General features: G+C 52.5%; 7 protein-coding genes across 7 annotated transcripts; 2 read left to right on the forward strand and 5 right to left on the reverse strand.

The window, feature by feature from the left end:
* Window positions 1–1,085: 1,085 nt before the first annotated feature.
* On the forward strand, window positions 1,086–2,192 carry ALTATR162_LOCUS5140 (uncharacterized protein; the record flags this gene model as incomplete). Its single annotated transcript, XM_043312757.1, has 3 exons — window positions 1,086–1,317; window positions 1,380–1,622; window positions 1,678–2,192. 3 exons carry the CDS (start codon window positions 1,086–1,088, stop codon window positions 2,190–2,192), a joined length of 990 nt encoding a protein of 329 aa, XP_043168692.1.
* Window positions 2,193–2,905: 713 nt separating this feature from the next.
* On the forward strand, window positions 2,906–3,343 carry ALTATR162_LOCUS5141 (uncharacterized protein; the record flags this gene model as incomplete). The annotated part of the gene is made up of 1 exon (XM_043312758.1): window positions 2,906–3,343. The coding sequence occupies one exon, from the start codon at window positions 2,906–2,908 to the stop codon at window positions 3,341–3,343; it is 438 nt and encodes a 145-aa protein (XP_043168693.1).
* A 1,456-nt stretch (window positions 3,344–4,799) lies between these two features.
* ALTATR162_LOCUS5142 (uncharacterized protein) lies at window positions 4,800–6,907 on the reverse strand (the record flags this gene model as incomplete). The annotated part of the gene is made up of 2 exons (XM_043312759.1): window positions 4,800–6,501; window positions 6,552–6,907. 2 exons carry the CDS (start codon window positions 6,905–6,907, stop codon window positions 4,800–4,802), a joined length of 2,058 nt encoding a protein of 685 aa, XP_043168694.1.
* A 403-nt stretch (window positions 6,908–7,310) lies between these two features.
* Window positions 7,311–9,706, reverse strand: ALTATR162_LOCUS5143 (uncharacterized protein; the record flags this gene model as incomplete). Its single annotated transcript, XM_043312760.1, has 4 exons — window positions 7,311–7,951; window positions 8,002–8,237; window positions 8,918–9,068; window positions 9,127–9,706. 4 exons carry the CDS (start codon window positions 9,704–9,706, stop codon window positions 7,311–7,313), a joined length of 1,608 nt encoding a protein of 535 aa, XP_043168695.1.
* Window positions 9,707–11,381: 1,675 nt separating this feature from the next.
* ALTATR162_LOCUS5144 (uncharacterized protein) lies at window positions 11,382–17,755 on the reverse strand (the record flags this gene model as incomplete). The annotated part of the gene is made up of 5 exons (XM_043312761.1): window positions 11,382–11,451; window positions 11,511–12,363; window positions 12,414–12,848; window positions 15,447–17,541; window positions 17,627–17,755. The coding sequence occupies 5 exons, from the start codon at window positions 17,753–17,755 to the stop codon at window positions 11,382–11,384; spliced, it is 3,582 nt and encodes a 1,193-aa protein (XP_043168696.1).
* Window positions 17,756–18,610: 855 nt separating this feature from the next.
* On the reverse strand, window positions 18,611–20,719 carry ALTATR162_LOCUS5145 (uncharacterized protein; the record flags this gene model as incomplete). The annotated part of the gene is made up of 2 exons (XM_043312762.1): window positions 18,611–20,027; window positions 20,082–20,719. 2 exons carry the CDS (start codon window positions 20,717–20,719, stop codon window positions 18,611–18,613), a joined length of 2,055 nt encoding a protein of 684 aa, XP_043168697.1.
* A 996-nt stretch (window positions 20,720–21,715) lies between these two features.
* Window positions 21,716–25,078, reverse strand: ALTATR162_LOCUS5146 (uncharacterized protein; the record flags this gene model as incomplete). Its single annotated transcript, XM_043312763.1, has 3 exons — window positions 21,716–24,216; window positions 24,274–24,493; window positions 24,545–25,078. The coding sequence occupies 3 exons, from the start codon at window positions 25,076–25,078 to the stop codon at window positions 21,716–21,718; spliced, it is 3,255 nt and encodes a 1,084-aa protein (XP_043168698.1).
* Window positions 25,079–25,340: the final 262 nt, after the last annotated feature.

The raw sequence follows: 25,340 nt of genomic DNA on the forward strand, positions 1-25,340 counted from the left end.
ATGGAAGTCCTCGGAGAATGTGGTTCATTAAATCGTAACGGTATAGTACGAAAGAAAGGCATTGCCGATGCGATCGAGGTTTGTGCGAAGGCAGATATCACGTATCTGTGGGTAGATGCACTCTGCATCATCCAGGAGTCAAACCAGGTAGTTCCGTGATTGCAAAAGCGAGACGTGACTGCACTCCCACGCCCCTCATGCTTCGAAATTAGATTCCCAGATGATTCTGCTAGAAACCAGCGACGAGATCTTCTTTAGCACCGTGTTGCGTAATCCAGGGCCTTCGGCTTTCCAAATATGGATACACCGCGTCTTCTCAGTACGATGCGATCGTTTGGTGAAACTACCCGGGCTGTTGTGTCAGCAAAGCAGATAGTCAAAAGCAAGGAAAGTTGCGGAAGCCTGACGTGAATCCTATCGCATAGTGGAGGTTTTATCTCCACTGTCACCGCTAAACTGGAAGATCATTATCCATGGGAAATTTTTCATTCCCCATCTAAGATTATGCAATATCGACCGAAAATCCGATGTTTGCTCAGAATGACACACATGTGTCGTGTTGGCGGCACCCTCCGCAGCCAATCAGACCAGTAGCAATAACCAATCACGCTCACCAACGCCCAGCCCTGTGGCTCCACTACCCCGCATTCCGGATTCCGGTTGCGAGCTAAGAACATGGCAAGACCCACTCAGACCGCGCAGTCAGCCGTGCCTGCATGTGCGTGCCAACATCGTGAGATGCTGCCCTTTCTGCGTGGCGAGTCAAGCAAGCTAATCGTTACCAAATTCCGAGCCGTATTTTCGTCACGCGCTTCGTGCTGATCAGCTGCAGCGGTTTCGTGTAGCCTCTCAACGAATTGGGAGGAGGAATGGCCGCGGAAGTCATTATGCTTTGTGGAAGCCAAGGTGAAGGAAGGGAGAAGTACGCGTATGAGCTGCAATTACATCATGCCTGCTGTGCAACGTATACATGTCAGCTTGTGAACGCCCGCATTCTTGCTGCGAGACATTGTGGTCCCCTCTCTCTTCTCTTTCCATCTTCTGTACGATTTCTTTTCCTTTGATAAAGAAAAGCGACAACGATAATGGCATCTCTTCGCTCCTCGAGGACGCTGCTTCGCCGATTCGTGCGCCCAGCTCCGCCTGCATTCCGCTTACAGCCTTTCGCAACTCCTCTGCAGCGGCGAAGCCTCGTATCACACCAGGATGCAACCTACCCCCAAGTGCCCTACGAGAAAGCCGAAAGTGTCGGGGAGAAGAGATTCAGCCAGTTCGACGTCGAAGGAAAAGTGTTCGTGGTCACAGGTGCAGCATGCCGTCCTCCTCCCATCCTCCGAGCAAGCACTATGCTTTTGTAACTCGTGTTGACGTGTAAACAGGTGGAGGCCGTGGATTAGGACTATGCATGGCTGAAGGTCTTGTAGAAGCTGGCGGCAAAGTATATTGTCTCGACCGGTTGCCAGAGCCTCCTCAAGCGTTCCAGGAAGCCCAGGCGCGGCTCAAGGGCGACTATGGCGCGAGTCTAGAGTACTGCAACGTGGACGTTACACACGAGGAGGGGTTACGAAAGTGCATCGGGGACATTGCCTCAACGCATAAACGACTCGATGGACTCATCGCAGGTAAGCATGTGTCCAAATTTGTCGAGGGTCACACACTGACTAATTCCTTCCACAGCTGCCGGCATCCAGCAAGTGACCCCCGCACTCGATTTCAAGAAGCAAGACATCACAAAGATGCTAGACGTCAACTATACCGGCGTGTTCCTAGCAGCTCGAGAATGCGCCCGTCAGATGATGGAGTACAAGATCCAAGGCTCAATCTGCCTTGTAGCAAGCATGAGCGGAACGATTGCCAACCGAGGCTTCATCGCACCTGTTTACAACTCGTCCAAGGCAGCAGTGGTGCAGCTGGCGCGAAATTTGGCCATGGAATGGGGTAGAAAGAACCCAGATGGCTCAGGGGGTATTCGTGTCAACTCTTTGAGCCCAGGCCATATCGTTACGCCGATGGTGCAAGCCAACTTTGACAAGGGCGAGGCAAACCGAGAGGAATGGGAGAATAACAGTATGCTGGGCAGACTCAGCACTCCTGAAGAGTACAAGGCTGCAGGTCTGTTCATGTTGAGCAAAGCAAGTAGCTATATGACTGGACATGATCTGAAGTTGGATGGCGGCACCACTGCCTGGTAAAAGAGCTACTATTAGACTTTGGGCAGTGTACTTTCCGAGCGTTCTTAGCGGCAGGTTTGGCGTTTGAATTCATCGTGTACGGCGGTTACGAAACAATTTAATATTCAGACAGCTTGCAACATGGTAATGACATCAGTCTGTGAAGCTGGCCAGATGGTGTTCGTAGCGCGAATGAGTAAAGAGTGATGGTGAGCGCGCTGCTGCCAATCGCCGTTCAGGGTCCGCACGCGCTTTCCCCACTCCACGCTAGCTCACAATCGGACCATCTGTCCTTCCGCGCTCCCTCGCGACAGCTGTACATTTCGCGGAAAGCCACCAAGAGTGCAACAACTTGAGCTGGCAAGCGCTGCAGCTCTACACATCATCTTGAATTCACCAATGGATCGGTTAGCACGTCTTCTCAGCTGCGTGCTGCTCGCACTCCTCCCCCTCACCGCGGCCCTGAAATTCGATCTCCATCCGGTCGCAGCACACGACTCAGCCAAGTACGAGCGATGCATTAGGAACTTTGTTGCTAGGGAACAGTTGGTTGTTGTTACGGCGATTTTGGATGGATACAGGGGAGATGGTCAGAGGGTGGATATGCATGTACGTTGCAACTACCAGTTTCCACACATAGACACACGTCTGCAGCATGCGAGCAATTCACATGTGAAAAGACGAAGAAGAAAAAGAAGTCATACTGACAAGGACAAAATTAGATTCGCGACGCAATGGGCAACGATTACCACCGCCCCAAGGACGTAGCAGGCGAGAACCGCTACGCATTCACCTCTCACGCCGACTCCGCCTTTGACGTATGTTTCGAGAACATCTTCACCTCGTCCGGCTCCTCCAAATCCATCACCCCGCGCCACGTCGAGCTCGACATTGACATTGGCGCTGACGCCAAGGACTGGAATGCTATTTCCGCTGTGGACAAGCTGAAGCCTGTAGAGGCGGAACTCAGGAGGATCGAGGAGGTCGTCGGCGAGATTGTGACGGAGATGGATTACCTCAGGAGTCGCGAGCAGAAGCTGAGGGATACCAATGAGAGTACCAACGAGAGAGTCAAGTGGTTTGCGCTCGGCACCATGGGTATGCTTGTTGGGCTTGGAGCTTGGCAGGTTGTTTACCTTAGGGCCTATTTTAGGAGCAAGCATCTCATCTAGAGAGATGTGAAGTGGCTTTGGAGGGCTTGGAGGAATGAGTTGTTTCTTTGGTTAAGAGAGAGAGACGTCGGCGACAGGATGGGTATGGACGGGTATGAATTCGAGCATGGAAGCGTTATGGACTGCATACTTCACACATGACTGGAGCGGCGTTGGTAGGACATATCCAAATTTCAAAATATGTTAACAGCAGCCCACGTGTTCTTCGCCTACAACGACTTCCGACTGACAGTGTGATCACCCATCAGCTAGCCACAATACCTGCCACCATACCAGAACCCCAGGAGGAACCATACCATGCAGAAGAATGACTCGCCATCTCTCTGCGCGTCATGGCGCGGGAACGATTACACAGGTACGCAAGATCCACTCCCTCTTCCCTTCCTCTTCCCCTTCCCCTTCGGCAACCCGCCATCCCAACCACAGCGCACGTATCAAACTACACAGATACCGCGCATTCATACACCACCCCACTATACTCCAAAAGTTCTCCCCCACTACAACCACGCAAGAGCCACATCATCACCCCAACGCCATCAACAATAACAATAACGTCCAGCAAACTGTCATCGGAGCGCCTGGCCAAAGAAACCGCCACAGAACTTTGAACGCCACTACTCAGATCTTCTCGTTCACTGGTAAACACGCATTGGATGTCTGCCTCTCATCCGCTACCACAATCGCCACGTCGTTGGACCGTCTGCAGTCACTGGGGACATGTGCTGTACCGCAGGTGTGTTCGGTAGCATTGGCTAGTTTTACGTTGATGATGGTATCGCATTTTGATCGATCGGAAAAAAAGACTGCTGGGACTCCCGTAGTGCAGACTCGATGTGAGGAGGGTGTTGGTACGACTGTGAGGGTGTTGGAGAGTTCCTCTGCGGAATTCGAGTTCATCGGACGGTTGAGAGGTATGTCTTTTTGTTTGTTCGATTGAATCAGAGCTTGTGCGGATGTGCTGAGAGCTGACGATGTTGGCTTGCTAGATCAGATTGAGAGAGCTGCTACTGCGACATTTCGGTAGGTGTTGAAGTGTCTAGGAGAATGAGCAATGCTCGAAGAAGGGAGATGGAGGTTTTACCACGAGGCAATAGCGATGGGAAGAAGACGGGATACATCATAATCGTGACGAAAAAAACTACCCGAACTCTTCTAAACCACTCAACCAAATCCTTGCGTCAACTCCAAAAAGTATGAATGGAGATTGTTCTCGTTACAACATGTGCTGCCTTCCTTCTGGAGCGGGATATGATGATGGCGGTTGCCGCCGGTTCCTACCCACTCTTTCCAATGAAACGCCGCCCAATGCAACCAATGTATCGGTACAAACGCCCATGTCCGTCATCCCTCGTTTTCCAAAGCTTTTGGGGTATACAGTATATAGTACAAGAAAGAAAAAATGACATGGGCGTTGAAAGACGCTAAACTCCCGTAAGCAGTCCTGGTAGCAGCTGTTTTAGAAGTCCATTCGGGGCTCCCTCCTTGGTCGGTCACCACCAAAGCTCCTGTCGCCACCTCTCCTGTCACCGCCGAAGCCACCACCACCTCCTCCTCCTCTTCGGTCGCCGCCGAAGCCGCTGCCGCCTCCTCCTCTCCTTTCAGCACCGAAACCACCACCTCCTCTCCTGTCGCCGCCGAACCCTCCACTTCGGCCATCTCGGTCGCCACCAAACCCTCCGCTTCGGCCACCTCGGTCACCGCCGAAGCCACCGCCGCCGCCTCCTCTTCCACCTCCAAATCCGCTACGACCACCTCCGAATCCGCCACGGCCTCCACCGCCACGTCCGCGACCTCCTGCAAAGAGGCTAGAAGGTGGTGCAGGTGGGGTTGGCATGCCCCAGCCAAACTCCGCTAGACGGTTTGCACCCTCCAGCAGACCCTGCTTGTCACCGTACCACTGGTAGCTTCCGAAGAGACCACGGAAGGCGGCGTCCAATTGGTCAGGGTAGACCTTCTTGTGTGCCTCTACGCACTCAGATAGAATCTTCGCAACGTTCTCTGGGACCTCGGCTTGTTGGGTCATGTCGACAGTTGCAGTTTCAAGCATATCAGTGGCATTAACGAGAGGCAGACCGCCGAGACGGCGACGAATCTCATTCTTCTCATAGGGTGAGAGGAACAACCAGCCCTCACCCTCCTTTCCGGCACGTCCAGTACGACCGAGACGATGGATGTAGGAATCGCGTTCACGGGGAAGACCAATTTGAATGACGTGGGTGACTTCAGGGAAGTCCATGCCACGGGCTGTTACGTCTGAGGAGAAGAGGATGCCGGACTTGGCGGCGCGGAAGTCATCTGCAGCCCTTGTACGTTGCTGCTGGCTGAGCTTGGCGTGAATCTCGAAACAGCGGAGCCCAGAGAGAGGGGTATTGCGCCTGAAGCCGCCGCCGAGCTTGTAGAAGACTGATGCTGCAAGTGTGACCTCGGCAGTGCTGTTGAAGTAGATGATGGCCTTGAACGGACGGCTTTCGCCAGCGTTTGCTTTCTGTTGGGCTTGCTGGACAAAATCGTAGAGTGTGGGCATGGTGTTCTCGAAACCGGCAAGGTTCACGTATCTTTGCGGGATACGCTGATGTGTTGGTTCCTCGTTCTCATCGACACACTTGGCGAAGTGGAAGCCAGGGCGCATGGTCGCGCGGACAAGGCCGACAACCTCGCGGGGGATGGTGGCGGAGAACATGAGGTTCTGGCGCTCGACTTCGGCTGGATCGGGGAGGAAGTTTTTGATCTCGTCAATCTCCTTTTGGAAACCATCGTCCATCAGGCGGTCCGCCTCGTCCATGACCAGGGCACTTAGTTTTGGTGCTTTGACGCCAGAGTATGGGTCCGAGAGGATGTCGAATAGTCGTCCGGGGGTGGCGATCATAAGATGGCACCCTTCACGCTGTGTCTTCTGAAGCATAGCCCTCTTCTGTGTGCCTCCGACTGCAACCTGCACAACGATGCCGGTTCCAGAAACCACTTTCTTAGCTTCGACAGCGATCTGTTCTGCCAGTTCTCGGGTTGGTGAGATGATAATGGCCCTGATATCGTCGGGCTTGGCACGCTTGTATCCTCTGACCTTCTCGCCGAGCTGGGGGTCGTTCGCGATGATTCGTTGGATGACGGGGATGAGGAAACCAAGTGTTTTACCGGTACCGGTCTTTGCTTGTGCGATGCTGCAATTTGTTAGCAAAGTGTGTTTGTTTTAGTTGAAGGAGTGTCTTACATGTCAACCCCGCTCAGGGCCTCGTTGATGGTCCTGGTCTGCACATCCGTCATAGTCGTGAGCTTCATCTGGTTGGTGATAGTGTTGATAAGGTTGGGATGAACAAGCCCACGTGTGGCCAGTTCCTTGAACTCTGTGACAGGACCATCTTCTTCAATGCTCTGTTGTGCCTCCTGTTGCCACCTTGTGGCACTGCTGTGGAAGCCAGCAAATGAGACATTTTGGAGGCGCGCTGATTGTAGAGGTATCCGCAGGATACTCGAGTTATGGGAGAGGGGTGTGCGGAGGGCCCTGGTAGAAACTGAGGCAAGATTCCTCGCGAGAGTCGCGGGACATCTTCTCACTGCGCCGAACATGATGTGCGGGTACTGATACACACTTGTTCGTAACAGAGTGTATTTACAACGATTAGAATAAGCAAGTGTGAGTATATTGCGTGTGCGCCTCAAAGAAGACGACGAATTGGGAGAAAAGAATGGCGTGTATTCGTCTAAGATGTTACCGCTAGAAACTTTGCCATGCAGCACTTTTCCAAGGGACGTGCACCCACAACGCGCTAGAGAGTCCGCCAACCGATAACGATAAGCGGCATGCAGACGTCACGTGTCAATCAAGGGTCCAGATCGGTCCCTGCGTCCAACAAGAGAAGGCTGGGGGTTTCGATCAGAATGCTACAATGGGAATCAATGCTTATCATAACGTCATAAGTCTATCCAGCAATGCAACTCTTCAACGCCTTATTCAATGCAGTATCCCCTCTCAACCAATCCTCCCCATGCTCTCCTCGCCCCGCCGTCTCTCCTCCACCCTCACAACCTGTAATCCCTCTGCAAGACCTTGTTGCACACCCCCAGTAATACCCCTAACCCACCAAACTATCACTTCATTAATCGCCTGACCAACCATCCCATCATTCATCTGACACACAGTCTGGCTCAACCTCAACGTCTTCCGCCCTACATCATCAACAGTCGCGACACCTGTATTGACAAGTCGCTTTGTGATCTGATGCTTCCGCTCGAATTGGTAAGCATGCGAGAGGAAGATCTTGATGTATGGTAGGAGGAATTGTATAAGAATGAAAGATTGGAGGACCATGGCTGCGGTTAGGCGGTGTAGGATCGTGGGGTTTCGTGGAGGTGCGTGTGAAGGACTTGGGGTGTGTTGGGAGATAGGGAGTAAGGCGTGGTTGCTTGCGTCGGTTGTAGTGTCTACCAGGTCTTGTGGAAGAGCAGCTTGTATGCTTAATGTCTCTTCTGATGTGAGCTTTGTTGGCAGCCCTCGAAGTAGGTAGGTTATGCCATGTATGTAGAGCTGTCGGGTGAGCGTCGCAGATGTCTCGTCTGAGCTGCTGGTCGGTTCGCTGGATTCGCGGGATGCTTGGGTCATGAGGCTGGTTCCTGTGAGATGTGAGCATATAAAATCGATATCTATGAGCAGTATTCCATACCTAAACTAGCATACTTCCACTTGATTCCTGTGCTCGTCTCTTGAACGCGGTATAGCTGTGGAAGTGCGCTTCCTGAAGAACCCGGTCTATCCTCCGCATCGTCCACGAAATCAGCATCTGCTTCGCTCAATGCAACAGAGAGCCTATGTGGTGTAACGGAGCCGCTTGGAGGTATCGACGAATAGCCTGGGGGAGGAGTCTCGGGCTGTGGTGGTTCATCGACTGAGGTTGATTTACTGTGTGAGCCACGATACCGCACGTCGCTGAGCGATTGTCGTAGCGAAGGTATTGTAGGAAGGTGGTTCGATACAACAGTGGGAAGTACGCTGTACAGCATGCTAGGCCGGAAGCTCATCACCTCTCCTTCCATCATCGACGCTGTATCGAAAGTCGTCGTAGAAATTTCCGCGTGTTCGACCCTCAGCATACTTTCGGCTTATCTCCCGGACGTATCCACCAAAGCCGTTGCAGTCGTGGCTCTCAGCGGCTCTTCACCCAAAGTTTATCGTAGGTAGACGCGAGTAGCAACGAGCCGAATGGACATGCGAGAAGATCGAAGACGAGAAAAGTATGCGAGATAAGCCTTGAGCTTTGGCGCCATCCTCCTTTCGCTGAGACGGCATTATTCCGAATCCGTGCGGATTTTCGAGGAGTCGTGAGTTTCAAGCATGTGAAAGTGTTGAGTCGAGCACACCACACATGCATGTGCAGGCCCGTTGCGCCAGGGTCTGACAGATAGCCGAGCGCCGAGCACCAATGAGCGCGGACGTGGAACAACGTGTGGCAACGTTCTGATATCCTTGCATTGTCTCTTGACACGCCAATTTGCTATCGTGATCTAGCTTACTGCTCGCTTTAAGATGTGTAATGGAAGAAAACACAACCTAAAATTCTACATATATGCAGGATCGCTCACCAAGCAAACCGCGTTGAAGGTTTAGTTGCCCAGGTTGCCCGCTGTGCGTCAATCGGCGAATCGATCACTCCGGCCTGGTCCTCCTGGCCGATATACATCTCGTTGTCCATGCCGTGTTCCTCTACGGCGTTTCCGCCGAGTTTGTTGAGGTCTAGAGGCAAGAAGAAGGTTAGTATGTTAGGTACCACATCAAAGAGAGATCTTCTTACCATCAGCAACACCACCCACATACCCGTTCTCCTCACAGCCCCCATCCATCTCCTCACCGACCCACATCACATTATTCCGCATCATACGTTGGCGTAACGGTACCCGTTCAGTCTCCCTAATCACATCCTGAATCTGCTCACAGTACTTCCGCAGATTCTCAACGTCATCACGAATTCTATCCATAGCAAACGCATCTTTTTTGCCCTCTTTCGCGATCACTTCTTTCCAATGCTCCAAATTACGCACATCTCCATGCAGGTATCTACCCACGTGATGAATATGGTCGATATCTTCGCTTGACCAGCGATGGCCGCCATTGGAGTCGCGATTGTAGTGGATGACAAGGTCATAGGCGCGGGTAGTACGGTTTATGAGGAGGTCTAGATGTTCATCCCATAGTTGTGGAGGTCGGGGTGGACCTGCGGCGGGGCGACGGCAGGGATTGAGTGGCATGCGGTTCACGTCTGCGTTATCGTAGTTGAGCGGATTACCTGGGGGTGCAGACGCCCGTGTCTGTAGCGAGACGGTACCGTACGACGGACGATAGACGTCAGTACGACGAGTGTAGGGGTGGGCCATTGTTGCCACTTTGGTTGAGATTGAGAGTGGAGGCAAAGAAAGAGTTTGGGTTGCAGGTCGAAAAGGTTCATCACTTCCACGTTTGCGTTTGATCTCGGTGAAAGTGAAAGATGAAATCGTGTTGTCTGTGCGTGTAGACCTTTGCCTATGGAGTGAGACGTGAACACCTTGTTTCTTACAGTTGCAATGCTGAATTCCATCAACCCGATTTCCAGGTCTAGTTCAGCTCGCAAAACCACAACCTTAGTGTTGTCCATACGACATCTGATCTTGACCCTGAAGCGTAGCACGACCTGCTCTCTTGACCGAAGGAAGCCAAAGTCTTTAGCTCAGCCTACTGCTTAGGTTATTACGCTCGTCACTGAACTCCACCTCGTAGGAGAGATAGCTGTATCAGCTATTGGTTCACCCCGGCCCCTCGCTACCTGTTTGCGCGCCCACACTCATCATCAGCCTCTATCCGCCTGTGTACCATCTAGCTCCACTGACGGCCCTGGGATAACTCTTACTCTCCTCGATCCAGTTTCTACCGGCTCCGAAGTCCCATCCGTCTTAGCCCTCCATTTCCCACCTACAAAGCGCTCCAGTCCCCTCGAGCTTCCTTCCATCTCTGATATGTCCAGGTGCTCAAAACGTTGTTTTCGCTGCTTTCGTCTTCGCCAAAGGTACAAGAGGAGGACGATGCCGAATATGACGAATACACCTATTCCGACGGTTATGCCTGCTATTGCGCCGGGTTTCATGCTAGAGCTCCGGCCGTTTGCGTTCGTGGGTGGAGGTATGGATGTTGGAGCGTTAGTGTTCGATGAGATAGTGGCTGTGCCTCCAAAAGGAACTTTGATCGCTAATGCGAGAGACGATGCATAGTCGCTGGGAAAAAGAGATAGATCATCTGACTGCCAATATACTAGTATTGGGCTGGCATATGCCGTGCCAGATTCCACTCCAATCGGTTGGCTCAATGTAGATCCCCCCATATAGGCTCGAAGCCAACGAGTGTTGACCAAATCGTCCCTGCGCTCTCGAGCAAGATGCTGGAAGTAAAGTCGGCGAGAACAGCCATAGGAGTCGAAAAGATCTTTTTACATAGGCTGTGCCTATCCGAGATCTTCATATTCCTAGGGAGTATGTAAGTGGGGGTAAGGCCTAGAGGCAGTTCATCGGGAGTAACAACCTGTTGCAACAACGTCCGCACCATAGTCGAGATCCTTTGTATTGCATCTCGAGTATGGCGGCCATGGTTTGACCGGATTCCGACAATGTGAGCTGAAAGGCTGGACCATAATCAAGAGGGGATCATAGATAGGATATCCCGGGGCGGACACTAACGATCTACAAATTTGATCGGTAAGGCATCCGCAGCCACGCAATGTGGCACCCTCTCATACTCGACCGCGCCAGACAGCCAATTCATTCACTGTGAAGATGGACTCTGTAATCGGCTCAACGTTTGAAGGGTCCAAGCCACGCGATAGCACCCGCATCTCAAGTCGCGTGACAAGGCTGGCCCCCACAGCCATCTTGAAAGAGATCGCATGTGAGCTAGTGCCAACACACGGAGAAAGGGAAGCGGTCAATGAGATGAATCGTAAATTGAAATAGGATACGATGTCTTCAAGTTGGTATCGACCTACTTTAGCCCACAAGCATCGTTCATTCCAGATATCACACACATCTAGTTAGGCGCACCAGTACCCCTCGGTCTATGCGATACAGCACGATGCTTCTGTGGTTCTTCCCTGTACCTATTTCTCGTTAGCACATGAATCCTCCGAATCGCCTTCGTATCAAAGAATAAACTTACTTCTTAACAATCCTCTCAATAGAATCCAACCCCTTCTCCAGGACATCCATCCTAGGTCCATAACTCAACCTAACAAAGTGATGGCAAGGAGAATCGAAAAGATCCCTACGCCTACTGGGGTTCAGATCGAAGAAAATACCCGGCACAACAATAACCTTCTCATCAAGACAAGCTTGGAAGAAGTTGAGACCGTCGTTGATACCCTCAGGCAGGTTGGAAAGATCAAGCCAGAGGTAAAACGTCGAGTTGGGCATGTACGGGAACTTGAAACCGATTTCCTGGAGACGGCCAATGACAAAGTCGCGCTTGGTGCGGAAGTGCATTTGCAGAGCGCGCATCTCGTTGCGGACGCGGGGTGGGGAAAGCATTTCTACGGCGGCTTCTTGGAAGGGCACGTTGCAGCCGCCGTCGAGGTAGGAACCGCAGGAGCCAATAGCTTGGATGAATTCTTTAGGACCAATGACCCATGCTACGCGCCATCCGGGGAGACGGAAGCGCTTGGTTAGACCGTCGATGATGAGCACGTCGTCCTCGTCTACGTCTTCGACGTTGTCGGCGGCGGAGATGACGGTGCCGTCGCAGTTGGTGGTGTAGTTGTATCCACAGTAGAACTCGTCCATGATGAGGGTTGCGCGGTCTCGGCAGATGTTTTGGATCTGGGCGAGTTCGGGGTTGGTGACCATTTGGCCGGTGGGGTTACGCGGGTTCGATGTGAGGATGACGGATGTACCGCGAGCGATTTCCTCTGCGATCTTGTCGGGTGACATGTGGTATTGGTCGGCTTCGCCTAGAGGGACGGGAATGGCGGCGATGTTTCGGAAGAGCGACAACATCTCGTTGTAGGCGGTGTAATCTGTTTTATCAGCTCCAGCTCGGTTCCAGAGATTCAGATCCCAGACTTACCAGGAATGAAGAAACCCAAGTAGCAGTTGCCCAAAACAGCAGCGATACGGATTAAACCCGCACGTCCACCAGGGACAATGCATACGTTCTCCCATGTGTACTGACTCTTGCGCCACTTGCGGTGATGCTCGTTGTATAGCGTTGCAACCGCCTCTCTCAGCGGCCTGATACCAGCAGTCGGGCCATATTCTCTGCCATGAGCACTGATATCAACCTCTTTCGGCCTCTCAAAGCAGCCTTTAATGCTATCATCGACCTCAGGTGCACCCTGACCCAAGTTTGCCCATTCTTCTGGGTGTTCGAGGAAACCGTGTTTGTATGCTTGTTCTGATGTCCACACAACACCTGTGGAAGCGCGTGTAGCGTCGAGACCGGCGTGTGGCTTGTGGCCCTCGTGCGACTGGCGGAATTGACGATGGATTGACGAACCGAGTTCTGCAGCGTGTTAGTACCTGCTGCATTTATGTCTGGTTTTTTGGCCAGGTTGTAGAGACCTGATTCGTGTCTAGTGTGTGACATGGCTGAGGACATGGGTGCGTGTGAGGCGGACAAGAAGCGCTTTCAAAAAGGAACAACAAAACTCCAGCAAATCTCCACGAAAGCAGGAAAGTTGGAGAAGATTGGGGTACACTTCAAAAGATAAGGATCGGATTGCCGCGCAATCGAACAGCTCACAAAGCCATCCTCAAGGGCCCGATTTTTCTCAGATCCACTTCAAGAATGACGTAGGATAGCAATCGCAGAACTATAAGCAGGATAAACACGTACCACTCTCGCTTGGATCTTTAGAACTCGAAAATCGCCTCTGGGAGAAAGCTCCCTTGAGATGGCTGACCTTGTCCGCCGAGAAAGACATCGTAGGTAAGCAGTGAGGTTTGCGAAAAAGGGTTGCGGAATCAAGCTTTGCCTAGCTTCGATGGAGGGGTCGCAGATCTTAGTGGGGGACGGCAGCAGCAGCAGCACTTCGGGAAGCGAAGTTAAGGATCGGAGACTCTGGGTACTAATAAACCTCGACTTTCGTGGGGAATATACCGAGCAGAAGGAACTTCAAGAAAAGATGAGGGGCTCGAGGCGACGTTCAAGCTAGATAAAATGGTAAAGTAAGGTAGGTATGGCGCATCGGCCCTTTATAACTCGCCGTAAACCGCGTGTCGTGGTCGCTGGTGGCACGCAGGGCATCCACAAACGCATGCACGCATCCACACTTGCGAGCTGCGTTGGTGGCACCTAGCCTTAAACGTTGTTCTTCGACCGCTTCAGCCACCGGGGATAATCAATCAGACATAAAGGAATCCTTGCGACATCGCTCAGACAGTCCCAATCAATTGCCTCAAGGAGGACCAATCTGTCTCGGATCGGTGCGTGCCTTTAGGGTACAAATCCCGTCCTGGTACCCGTCTCACCGCTTATGATAGTAATGCGTAGCGCACGGTAGTAAATCTGCCGAGTGTAGAAGCCCCGTCGAAGTCGGTGTAAGAAGTTAGATCGGGCATATGCAGGTCGGCATTGGAACCATGCACAGTGTACATCAGCGCACAGCAGCAGATTGGACCGTCTTACTGTGGTAAAAAGCGGCCAAACATGCCTCTGTCAGTTTACGCCTCAGCACCGCCAGATGTCACAGATGCAGCCACAAATGTCATCAACAATCGATGGTTGTTACACGAATGCTGATCCTAGTTGAGCCGGCCCGTGGCGTTCAAGAGAATAATGCCTCAAATGCCTCAAACAATTCCAGCCCTATGATCAGACTTCCCCTTATCTTTGCGTTTAAAATGGTGTCTCGCATTCTCGGCGAAGACGATATTGCATCATGGCAGGGATGAGAAAGCAATAATAGGTTACGAGTACCTGCGTAGTATTATCACGATGCATGTGCTATTGCTAAGTGCAGGCACCACGCTATCAAATACCTGCACAAGTTTATCTGTTCGACGTCTTATAGTATTTAACCTACAAGCCTTATATGTACAGCTGCTTTGAAACCTAGCGTCTATTGTTACTCGTCAAAGTATCTACAGATAACTCGAGTTCAGCCTTGGACGGCGAAGACGATATCGTACCGCAAGGCTGAAGAAGCAATGATAGGTTGCGTATACTTGGGGAATAACGGGTTATATCCGGCACTTCATGCAAGGTAATAGAACACTAAGGTACACCTGTTCACGTTTTATCTTGTATGGGGTGCCGGTTCTCCTCGAATGCTCGTGTCCAAAAGAAAAGACATTGCATCAAGACGCGTGCATGTCGTCTTCGAGGGAAATTGTAGAAAGATAATATGGCAAGTCAGCTCGTATCCGTGGCGCACAACGGAAACGACTACGCACCACATCCGGGACGATTGAGATCGTAGATACTACCACCGTATCAATCTATATAACTGCCACAGAAAGCGTCTACGAGAAATCACGCAGGAGAAACCCACATAAACCCCAGACCACAAACACGAGAGAGCTTCCACAAAGTAAGATTGCATATTTCTATTTACAGACTCGACACAGTTACTCGCAAATACTCGCAAATAAGACGATCACACTCTGCATATATTCCTACACCACCTTAAACCACGCAAGACAGACAAAGGAAAAGCATCCAACCACCTTTACTCCACCGGCTCATCCTCCAACAACTGCTTAAAACTAAACGGTTCAAACGCAACACCATCACCAATAAAATGCTTACTCATAGCCTCGACCCAATGCAACCGCAGGGAATGCAACATGGCACTCGTTCCCTCCATAACACAGAGTACGGCAACCGTAAGCGCGAACCAAAAGTAAAAGACGAAAACCATGATGAAAGCACCGCCAACACCCGTAAACGCAAACGCATTCTTCATGGTCATTTCCCAGAGAACAATAGACAAACGTTGGTGAGCGAGCGACAAGGCCCAAAGACGGAGGTAAGATGCCGTGTGGGATACGCAGTTGAGACAGAATTCTATGAATTAGACATGTTAGCAATTGTAGTAGAATGTGGAGGAGGAGGAGGAGGAGGAGGAGGAGGAGGGTAAAAAAGGGGGAAACAACATACCGATGGTGTGAATAACCTGATGAATCATGACTTCACTGAATTCAAACTCCTCGTGCTCTTCGCCGTGGCCAATATCTTGGGTGATCATGGCAATATCATCGTCGTCTCCGAAGCTCTCGCGACCACCACCATTCATATGACCATCCTCGTCGTCGTCGTCCAGCGCACTGACACGTGTGCTCTCGCCAATACCACGGTATCCCATGGCGCGAGCCTTGTTGTGCTCGTACCGCAGGTAGAATGGCTTGAGGAACAAAAGGATGGGGACACACGCAAGCGCCAACAGCAGGAGAACGACCTGAACAAATGCTTGACCAGGGTAAAGCGGCTGAGTACCAGCCTCAAGAGTACCGGGACTCAAGAACATGTAAATCAACATGTTGAGTAGAGAAGGCGGGCTCTCGCCACGTGCAGGCCAGTCGATGCACCATTTGTATACAATGGTGAAGGCGAGGTAACCGAAGATGGACTGGAAGAAGATCATACCAGGGACGAAGTTACCCCAAATGTCGATCTTGGTCTTGAAGTAGCGCGCGTTGACGAGCGACCACATGAGGGAGAAGGTCATGTGGGACCAACCGAGCAAGATACTGAGCTTCATCTTGTAACTGTTGGAGAAGAGGAGATCGTTTTCGGTGTCGTGCCAGCGGTAGTCTAGACCGAAGGGGTAGGTGTAACCTTCTACACGGGTGGATGTTGGGCCCTTGCCGTCGTTGTCCCATACCCACATGGACTTGAACCAGGGGAGGCCAAGAGAGAAAGCGTCGCAGTAGAGAAGACCAGTGTAGATGGAGAAGATACCCATCATGAAGACAATGTAGCGACCGTAGAACATCATGGAGAAGAGCTCGTCGAGCTTGCTGCGCTCAAGTCGCTTTTCGAAGTAGATCATGGCGCAAGCTGCGAGAAGGAGGATGACACCATGTCCAGCATCACCAAACATGACAGCAAACATGAAAGGGAAAGTGACAATGGCTGGCAGAGCAGGGTTAACTTCGCGGTACTTGATGGTTCCATAAGCGTCGATGATGGTCTGGAAACCGAGGGTGAACCTGTTTGACTTGAAGTATGTCGGTGGGGTTTTGGTAGTCTTGATCTGGTTGACGATGGTGGGTACGGACAGGCCAGCACGCTCGTTGACATCCGAAAGGGTCGACTTGATCAATCCAAGGGAGTTGGTAGGCGCCCAGGCTTCGGCGATGAGCGTCTTGCGCTGGTGGTCGTAGGAGAACTTGTTCAGTGTCTCGTAGGTAGCCTTCTCCTTCTTGATGACGACCATCCATGCTGCAAGGTTGCGTCCTATCGCAGTCAACTCGGCATCCAGTGTGGACTTTGTGTTCTTCAAGACGCTAGCGAGGTCATTCAGACGCGTGTTGACCTCACGGATCTGATCGCGGCGGAGTTCGCTGTTCTCGTCCACGCTGTAGAGGTCGGCACCGAGTGATTCTGAAATCTTCCGGATCTTTGCAATAATCTCCTTGCCGTGGGCGAAGATGATGAAGACGTTCTTGTTGGTTTCCTCGTTGTTCTCTGGGTTGATGATGGCCTCGGGGATCTCCGACTGGTTCATGTACAAGTTACCGCGCAGGGTACGCCACAAGATGCGCTCGAATGCGGCGATGCGTTCTCGGGGAATGACACCAGCAACGAAGCCAATGTTCATGACGGTAAATGAGCGCTCGGCGCCCGTGTCACCCTGTCCATTCTGCTCGACATCCTGAAGCAGCGGCGCGTCATCATCGTCAACGGAATGCCTAATCTCCTCGGTCTGGCCACGGGCTCTGTCGAAGAAGCCGCCAGCCTCTCTCAAAACCCAACGCCACTCTGTGAGCTCCACCTCGCGCTTCTTCAATGTCTCGTAGCTCTCATTCAACGAAGAGATTCTCTGTTCCAAGCTCTGGCTCTTGTCCGCGAGTTCGTCGATCTCGGAGGCGGAAGGTGCAGTGAAGGGGTTGTTGAAGTCGTAGATGGAGCGCATCGAGATGTTTGACTTCTCCATCTGGGCGCGAAAGTAACGGAGCTGTCGTTCCACGTTATCGAGGCGGCGGATCTCCTGAGTAAAGGTACGTTGGAAGGCGGTCGTGTCGGCATTGAGCTAGCACATCTTGTCAGCGTCCCATGCCATCACATGCGTCCAAGAGCCACGGGTGAAGCTCCAGGACATGTCCATATGTGCTCACATCTCTAAAGTCCATGACACCAAGCTCTCCAAGGCCAGAGACGACCTCGCGGCCAATCTCATTGGCAATGTACAGCTGGGTCAAGGACATGTCCGCCGAGCGGAACATGGTGTCCTTGTTGGGCGCCATGGTGGCGGATCGAGAGACAAGACTTTGGATGAGGTGTGCTTGTCCCGGGATTCGATGGGCGTGTGTTATGCGAGATGGTGGTTGATGGAGCGAGAGCTGCCTCGAACGCCTGCGCGATGATGCGGCGAACTGATGCAGCTCCTTAGCGCCTTGACACACACACGCACACACGCCAAGCCCGCTACTGATGTCACTGCATCCCAACCAACGTCACGTCCCTTCACCACCCAAACCACATTACAAGCACTAGAGCAAAGCTTAATCTTTTCACTGCCCAGGTTTCATGGTGGTGAAACCAATATTTATTTGTCTAAGTAGCCCACAAGTCATACACGGCAATGGCCTGCATGACCTTTCTGATACCCGAACACATCGCCGCTTGCCACAATGCAAGAAAGCCCAAAGAACTGCAGACCGGTTAATCGAACAACGGGGAATCAAAGGATAACTTTATTAGAACAGAGTAGAAGTACCCAAGTCCAGGACAGAACAATCGCAGAACGCAAGACGCAGAACACCATGCATACGTGAGCGAATCATCTCTTGTGTGTGTGTGTGTGAAAGGGGTCAAATCAAAAGCAGCTCGAAGAAAAAAACACCAATCCCGCCTTCCACCAGGTTTGATAGTGTAAATGTTTTTGTGTCGCTCGCTGTCATGACGGAGAGGAGAAAAAAAAAACCAGATGCGCTGTCAAGTGTGCTTCGCCTCAAACACCAGATATCGTAACCAAAAAAACCCTCCCAGATGCGCCATGCTCGACTGCAAGGAAGGAACTGTATAGTTGGACGCAACATGTCGAAATATAAAACCGATAATTAAAGCGATCGTAAGACGGGCGGAAATAGTCTAGTCGTCTATTGCTGCGGATAGAAGGTAGCGGGCTGCATCTGCTGAGGGTAGTAGTAGGCGCCGTCCGGGCCAGGTGTCATCATGCCCCCCATACCAGGAACGGCATAGCTGGGTTGAGCATAATTCTCCACTGGCGGCGCAGAGTACAGCTGAGCAGAATCCACATAGTAAGTCATGCCATTAGACTCATACGCGACCATATTGGGCGGGCCAGTAGGAGCCGGTGGAGCGGCGACAGGAGGAGCAGACACTGGCATAGCATAACCGGGCTGCTGGGCACCAGGAACGAACATGGGCACCATGCCGGCAGGAGCCATGTACTGTGGCTGGGCACCGCTTTGTGGGTAGTAGTAGCCCTGTGGCACAAAGGCTTGCGGCTGGAAGCCAGGTTGTGCGTAAGGCTGGAACGCGGGAGCATGAATGGCTCGTTCGGGGATATTGGGAGTTCCGGCTGATACTTGGCTTGGGTAAGAAGGATGACGTCCATGCTGGTAGTAAGGTTGTTCGACTGCTGGAGCAGCCCCATTGATATGCGCGGGGACTTGCTGGTGAAACGGCTGCTGCTCTTGTTGTTGCGGAGGATTGAAGCTCATGGACGCGGGCGACTCGATGCCAGCAACAGAAACAGTCTTCTGTGGGCGGGGCTGATGCATGGGAAGCTGACCTTGCCAATTCTCACGGAAAGTCGGCTTCTGCGGGAGAGGATAAGGTGGCTGTACAGCACCGTTCGTAGGCGAGATCATTGACGGCCCGTTGGGCATTCTAGGACCGCCAGGCGGGAGGCGTACAACAGGACGACTAGGATCCATAAAGCCACCATTGCGTGACATGATAGAGCCGGCCGGAGAGACCAGATTGTCCCGACCCATCTCGCGTGCAATAGAAGACCTCCTACTCATTGCTACACTGGGTGAGTACACACTGCCTCCGTATGCGCTTGTACGTCTGCTTGAGAAGCCTCCGCCAAAGGACCCGAATCGGCCGCGACCCCGACCAAAGCCCTGTTGGTTGGGCCGAAGTGCCCTTGGTATGAAGATGAAGGAACGCTCTGTGGTCGGGAAAATGTATCGCGGTGGGGCCGGGGGTAAAGATATACGAACTGGCTTATCGCGGCGTAGGGGCGGTCGGTGGTTGGGGAGACGAGTGTGCGACTTGATGGGGACGTTCTGAAAGTGTATAGAGCCCTTCATGTTGGGCAAGAAGACGCGTACCATGGCGTTGTGTGTGTGCACCGTAGTAGAGAAGTTTCGAGCTTGTGGAGGCTTCTGACTGGGGCCTGGGGGTACCCTTGACGCGAACAGGGGGGCATTCGATGCAGCTGGAGGTAGTCCAGGCTGTGCGTGAGAGCCGGGCGCGTTGACGGTTTCGTGGAGATCGTGCTGCCAGGGCGAGTCTGTGGCTTCCTGTGGCTGCGGCCTCATGCTAGAGTGTATGTTAGTTAAATGTACCCTCTTTGGTCCCTGCATTTGTACGTACTTTGCTGGAGAAAATGGCCCGCCGATGGGAGCGCCCCGCCCTCGTCCACGGCCTGCGGGCCTAAAGCCATTCTGACCGGGCGCATGCCGCTGGTCATGCATGAAGAAGGCGCCACGATTGGGTATGAAGGCCGGATCGGAGTCGCGCTTCTTCTTGTATTCCTCATGCTCCCGCCGCCGCCGCTCGGCCAGCGTCTCTGTCCGCGACTGAGGCGCACCCACGGCGGGTGCGGCGTCTACCGCTGCCACGCCCGTCTCGAAATCGACTACTTCAGCCTCATTCCCATCCTCTCCAATCTTCAGACCGTTCATCATGATTTCCGTCTCTTTCATGGTGGAGAAGGCAACATCGGAGCGGGCGATGGGCGGGGAAGGTTGACGATTGCTGGCATCTGGCCTGGACTTGGCATCACGCGCGCCATTTGCTTTCCGCTTGGGCTTTCCTTGTGTGAGCGAGGGCGCACTGTCGACTTCGCTGAGGTCGCTGTTGTCGGCGTCGGCGTCCTCGTCGACATCGCTCAGCAGGGAAGCGTCGCTTTGCGAGTCGTCGGCGAGGGTTGCCACCGACTGGTTCTCATCCTCGTCATCTGTTCGCCTGCGACGCGCGATGTTGGTAGTCCTCTTGCGAGCGGGAGCCATAATTGCGGGGTCTGGGTAGCGGCGGAGGTTGGAGGCGCGATAGAGTCGGCGTGGGGTGGTCGTGGATCGGCTCGTGTACGGCGAAGCGATGACACGGCAGCGGAGAAGGTCCGGGTACAAGAGACCAGCAACGTAGGAAGCGCCGGGGGTGCGGGTCCAGAAGTTGCAGCGATTCGAGTCGTGATGGGGCGCGGTGGAGTGTTTGGGCGGAGGGCTGGAATGGTCCGGTAAGGTTGGGTGATGTCGGATGCCCGTGAAAAGATATGACGGAGCTTGCCGTGCGGGAAAGCCTGGTCGCGGAATCGATTGATGCGCGCTACTCCACACAAGAACACCGTCTCAGAACACCATGGACGTTACAAACTACGAAACGACGCGGACGACATGGACATTGCAGAAGTTGGAGAATGCATAGTTTGATTTTTTTGCCATGCGATTGCTTTTGTTATTCATCCGTCTGTTTGGCTACTTCATAGCTGCGTGTTCCAGGCTGCAAACGCTCAACATCAGCTGAACGCCTGTTAGTCCACTACTCCATAGCGCGTCATCGTCACTTGTTACATCATGATTTTGGAAAGATGGCTCAACACCGTGCAAGTGTGTAACTAGAATTATGATGCTATCCTTCTGCACAGTGACTTCCGCCTGAAAAATACAGCTAGCTCAACTCAGCCGTTGTTGCATCCTGTAAATGAACATAGGACCTCGACCACCTCCCCTCCGCCTCCCCTACCCACCATCCCCATCCCCACCCATGACCATGATTATACATCCATACACTGCGCCATTCAAATGCTGCCCACTTAATGCTAGTAACAAACGCCTGTGAATGCTCCGAGACCTGCCATATGGGCAGGTCAACCGTCCGGGGGTATGCATGCAGATGCTCAAAAGATGACTGGGAAAAAACATGAAGAGTAAAAGAAAAAAGCGCTTATTATACAAATCCAACACCTTCTTTCAAAGAAATACCGCTGCTTTCGCTCGAACAGAACATCATCGTTCTATCATCTTTGGGTCGTGGATGTACGTGCAGTTCTCCCCTTTGTTGCACTGGCCTTTAGCGAAGAACTTGCATTGTAGTACCTTGTGAGGCTTGTGGTCTCCCCGGTTCTTAGGCCGCTTTCCTTGGTTACGATCGTTGTTGTTGTTGTTGTTGTTGTTGTTATTGTTGCCATCGTCGCGTTGTCGCTTGGTACCGTTGGTCTGCTGATTGTAATGTGCTTGTATTTGGGGTTGGTAGGCAGCCGCATCCTGCATCTGTGGAGGCCAGGCCGCAGATTCGTGCTGCTGTGGCTGGGGCGGGAAAGCGAACGGAAATGGAGGAAATCCAGTTGGTAGTGGTGGCGGAGGAGGAAGAGCACCTCCGGTCGCTGCCTGCATGTTGGCAATGAGTGCAGCAATGTCCAAGGGCATGCCTGGTTGTTGTGTCGGCGGCTGCGGGAATGACACGGGTGGAGGCTGCGGAGGGGCTTGGCCGTTGCTGATGGAGTTGAGTATGCTCTGAAGACCGGCAGGGTCGAATGGAGCAGCCGTCGAAGGAGGTGGTGGTGTGTAAGTGCTTTCAACAGGAGCCGTTGGAGGAGCGGCAGGAGGTTGGCTAGTTGCTGAGAGCGATTTGATGATGTTCTCCAATTGACTAAAGTCTGGTACGGCTGCGGGCATTGGCGGTTGTGGACATCTCACCAACACTTTGTCGGGTGGGGTACCGAAGTTGACAACAGTGCTCGTAGATACGTTCTCTTGTTCCGATGGCTCTTGAGGTGAAGGTGGGATGTCGGCTAGACTTGAGTAGTAGACCATCAACGTATTGTTCTCGCGCTGTACGTTGGCGTCTCTTTCAGGGCATTCGGGCACCTTCTCTCCGCCTCCGTACGGCATGTAGTTACGTTGGCGCTCTTCGGAGGGCACAACGCTGAAATCGACTTGGGACGGCGGCGGCCAGGGTCGTTCCATATCCAGTTCTTCGTCGTCATCGTCAAGATCGAGCTCTTTGTGTTGCTTGAACATGTGTCCCTCTCCCCCAATGTCACCAGCATCCCGAACAAGATGATCTTCCTTGTCGTCCATCTCTTCATCGTCAGCCTCATGATCAAAGTACTTGACTTCCACCAATGACGTTTCAGGCCGCCAGGTGACGCGTAGATGTCTTCGAGCTTCTTTCCGCAAGCGCTTGGTCTTTTCTTCTTCGGTTTCCGTTGGCACTGGCTTCTCGGATTTGACAGGCGCTGCTTCTGGCTCCTTTGTCTTTTGGAGTGACGCCATTGTTTGAGCGAACGAGAAGGCAGGCTTCGATGCTGTCGTGGCCGCTGGCTTCTTGTCTTTTGCCGCTGGAGCAGCAGCTTTAGGCAGAGCAGCAGCCTTCGCAGCAGCTGGCGTAGGCACCGGCTTTTTGGCGGCTGCGTTGAGGGAGGCAAAGATACCTGAAGGCTTGTTGGTGACCTGACTAACACGGGTCTTGACAGGAGCTGGCGCCGGCGCTGCCCGTTCGCCAGGTCGCTTTTGTACAGTGGTATTGGTGCCAGCGGTCGCAGGCTTCGAAGCCAAAGTGGACGCGAGATCCTTCTTGACTGTATTGGCGGGAGCCTCGGGTGTTTTTGGTTTCTTCGTCAGAGGGTTCTCGTTCGCTGAGCGGCCCGCAGCCTCTGTTGCAGGTCGCTTGATGCCCTTGTTCTCTGCTAGCTCGGCTTTTGGCGGAGGACTTGCTTTGGCCTTTTTGGAATTGGCAGCAGCACCATCTATAATTTGTTGTATGAAGGCCTTGTGTTTCTCATTTGCGTGTTTCTTCATGGACGCAAGTGCTTTTACAAGCCTAGTCTCTTCAAGGAGTTCAGAAGTCAATGTACCGCATCGCGAGAGCACCTCGTATATAACCGCAGATAATGGCCCATCGTAGTCTTTGCTTTTGAATCGGTTTGCCAGAAACTGGTAGCACAGGTACAAGAAAGGCTTAATCAGCCCCAACTGGTAAAGCACATCAGGATGGGAAAACTCAAGCGCAGCTTCAAGGGCAGACTTGAGCAAATCACGCTGACTAGTTACCCGGCTTTTCAGCACGGGCAGCTCGCCTATCTTCTTTTGTTCCTCCGCTTCCGTCACAGCTTTGCTGTCGGCACGCCACCGCTTATGAATGGTGTCAAGTACGTCCCAAATCTCGCGCATGCTGTTCTTGATCTTGTCGGAGCTTGGCGATGATGATGAAGGATGCCACGTAGCTTTGACAACATCATACCGAACAGCAGCATCAGGATCTTCTGGCCTTGTCTCCGGCACCGGCATCTCTTCTTCTTCCGAAGAATCGCTATCATAGTCGGAGGAGTCAGTCGAGCTTTCACTATCACTGGCCTGTCTCTTCAGTTCTGTAGGTTTCCTTGCAGATTTGAAGGCTCTTGACTGAGACTTGGCAGCCGACAGACTGGCACGAAGCTTCTTGCTGTCCGCTCCAGCCTTCTTCAGATCCTTGAGTGATTGCCGAGGGACGTAAACAGGGAGTGCAGCTGTACACATGTTAGAGAGTGTCTTGTGTGAAAGGTTTGTACTACGTTGAGGCTTACTTCTATTAGTTGCGAGGTGAAAGGGTTCATTGCCCAGGGTCACAAATTTATTCAGAGGAGTAGAATTAGTGGCCTTTGCTAGTGCAGCCTGGTCAACAACGTAAAGACCCCCCGACTTCCTGCCCTTCGGTATGTCATACTCAGGCACAGGCACTGGCTTCACAAAAGAGGTAGGTGCAGCTCGCTGCTGAGAAAAAGCGTCGGGTGTACTCTTAGGTGCCTGTAGGAGATTAGCATTTATTCCATGATATTATATACTGGTGAAGCTTACCTGGTAAGGAGATGCCGTAGGGCGGGATTGTTGAAGCGGAGGCATGTTGTGTTGCAAAGCTTGTGGCGTCACGGTACTGGCATGACCCTGGGGAGTGTGGGTTCGCATAGGCATTGGGTATGGTGATTGTTGTTGTTGCTGTTGTTGTTGTTGCTGTTGTTGTTGTTGTTGTTGTTGGATGGTGTTGGGATCCATGCCTAGCGATGGATCGACGTTCGATTGCTGTCCATAACCGCCCAAGTTGTTTTGCTGACCGAATTGTCCATACTGATATGGCGAAGCAGTGCGAAGGCCATGTTGTTGACCGCCGTAGGACTGGCTATTAGCATTGTAGGGTTGTTGTGCGAAGGACCCATGGTGCCAACTCTGGGCTGACGCATTAGGTGGCAGCGTCGTGTGTTGATGTAACTGGGTCTCCCATGAAGGGGTGCCGTAACGGTCGACAGGAGGAAAAAGATGCTGATATGACGGGTCGGTATAGACGTTCTGGCCTTGCATGGGCACTTGGTCACTCGGCACGTGATTAGACGCCATAGTGTGGCTGGTGAAAGGAGGATTTCTTGGCTAACTAAAGTGTCAGCTGTCAGCTTACAGGGGTGTGATTGGCTGATGACGCACAAATGTCTGAAACCAGCAAACAGGATGAATTAGGCGACAACGCAGCAAGCACTAGGCGCTAAGAGGACTGGCGCAAAGTCACAAGTGTGAATTGTTGCCGATTCGGGGAAGAGAAATAGGTCGATAAAACTTCCGGTTCGGGCGGTAGTGCTGTTGTGCTGCTGTGTTGGACTGGCTG

The sequence above is a fragment of the Alternaria atra genome, assembly GCF_907166805.1.
Source record: "Alternaria atra isolate CS162 genome assembly, contig: 25, whole genome shotgun sequence".
NCBI lineage: Eukaryota > Fungi > Ascomycota > Dothideomycetes > Pleosporales > Pleosporaceae > Alternaria > Alternaria atra.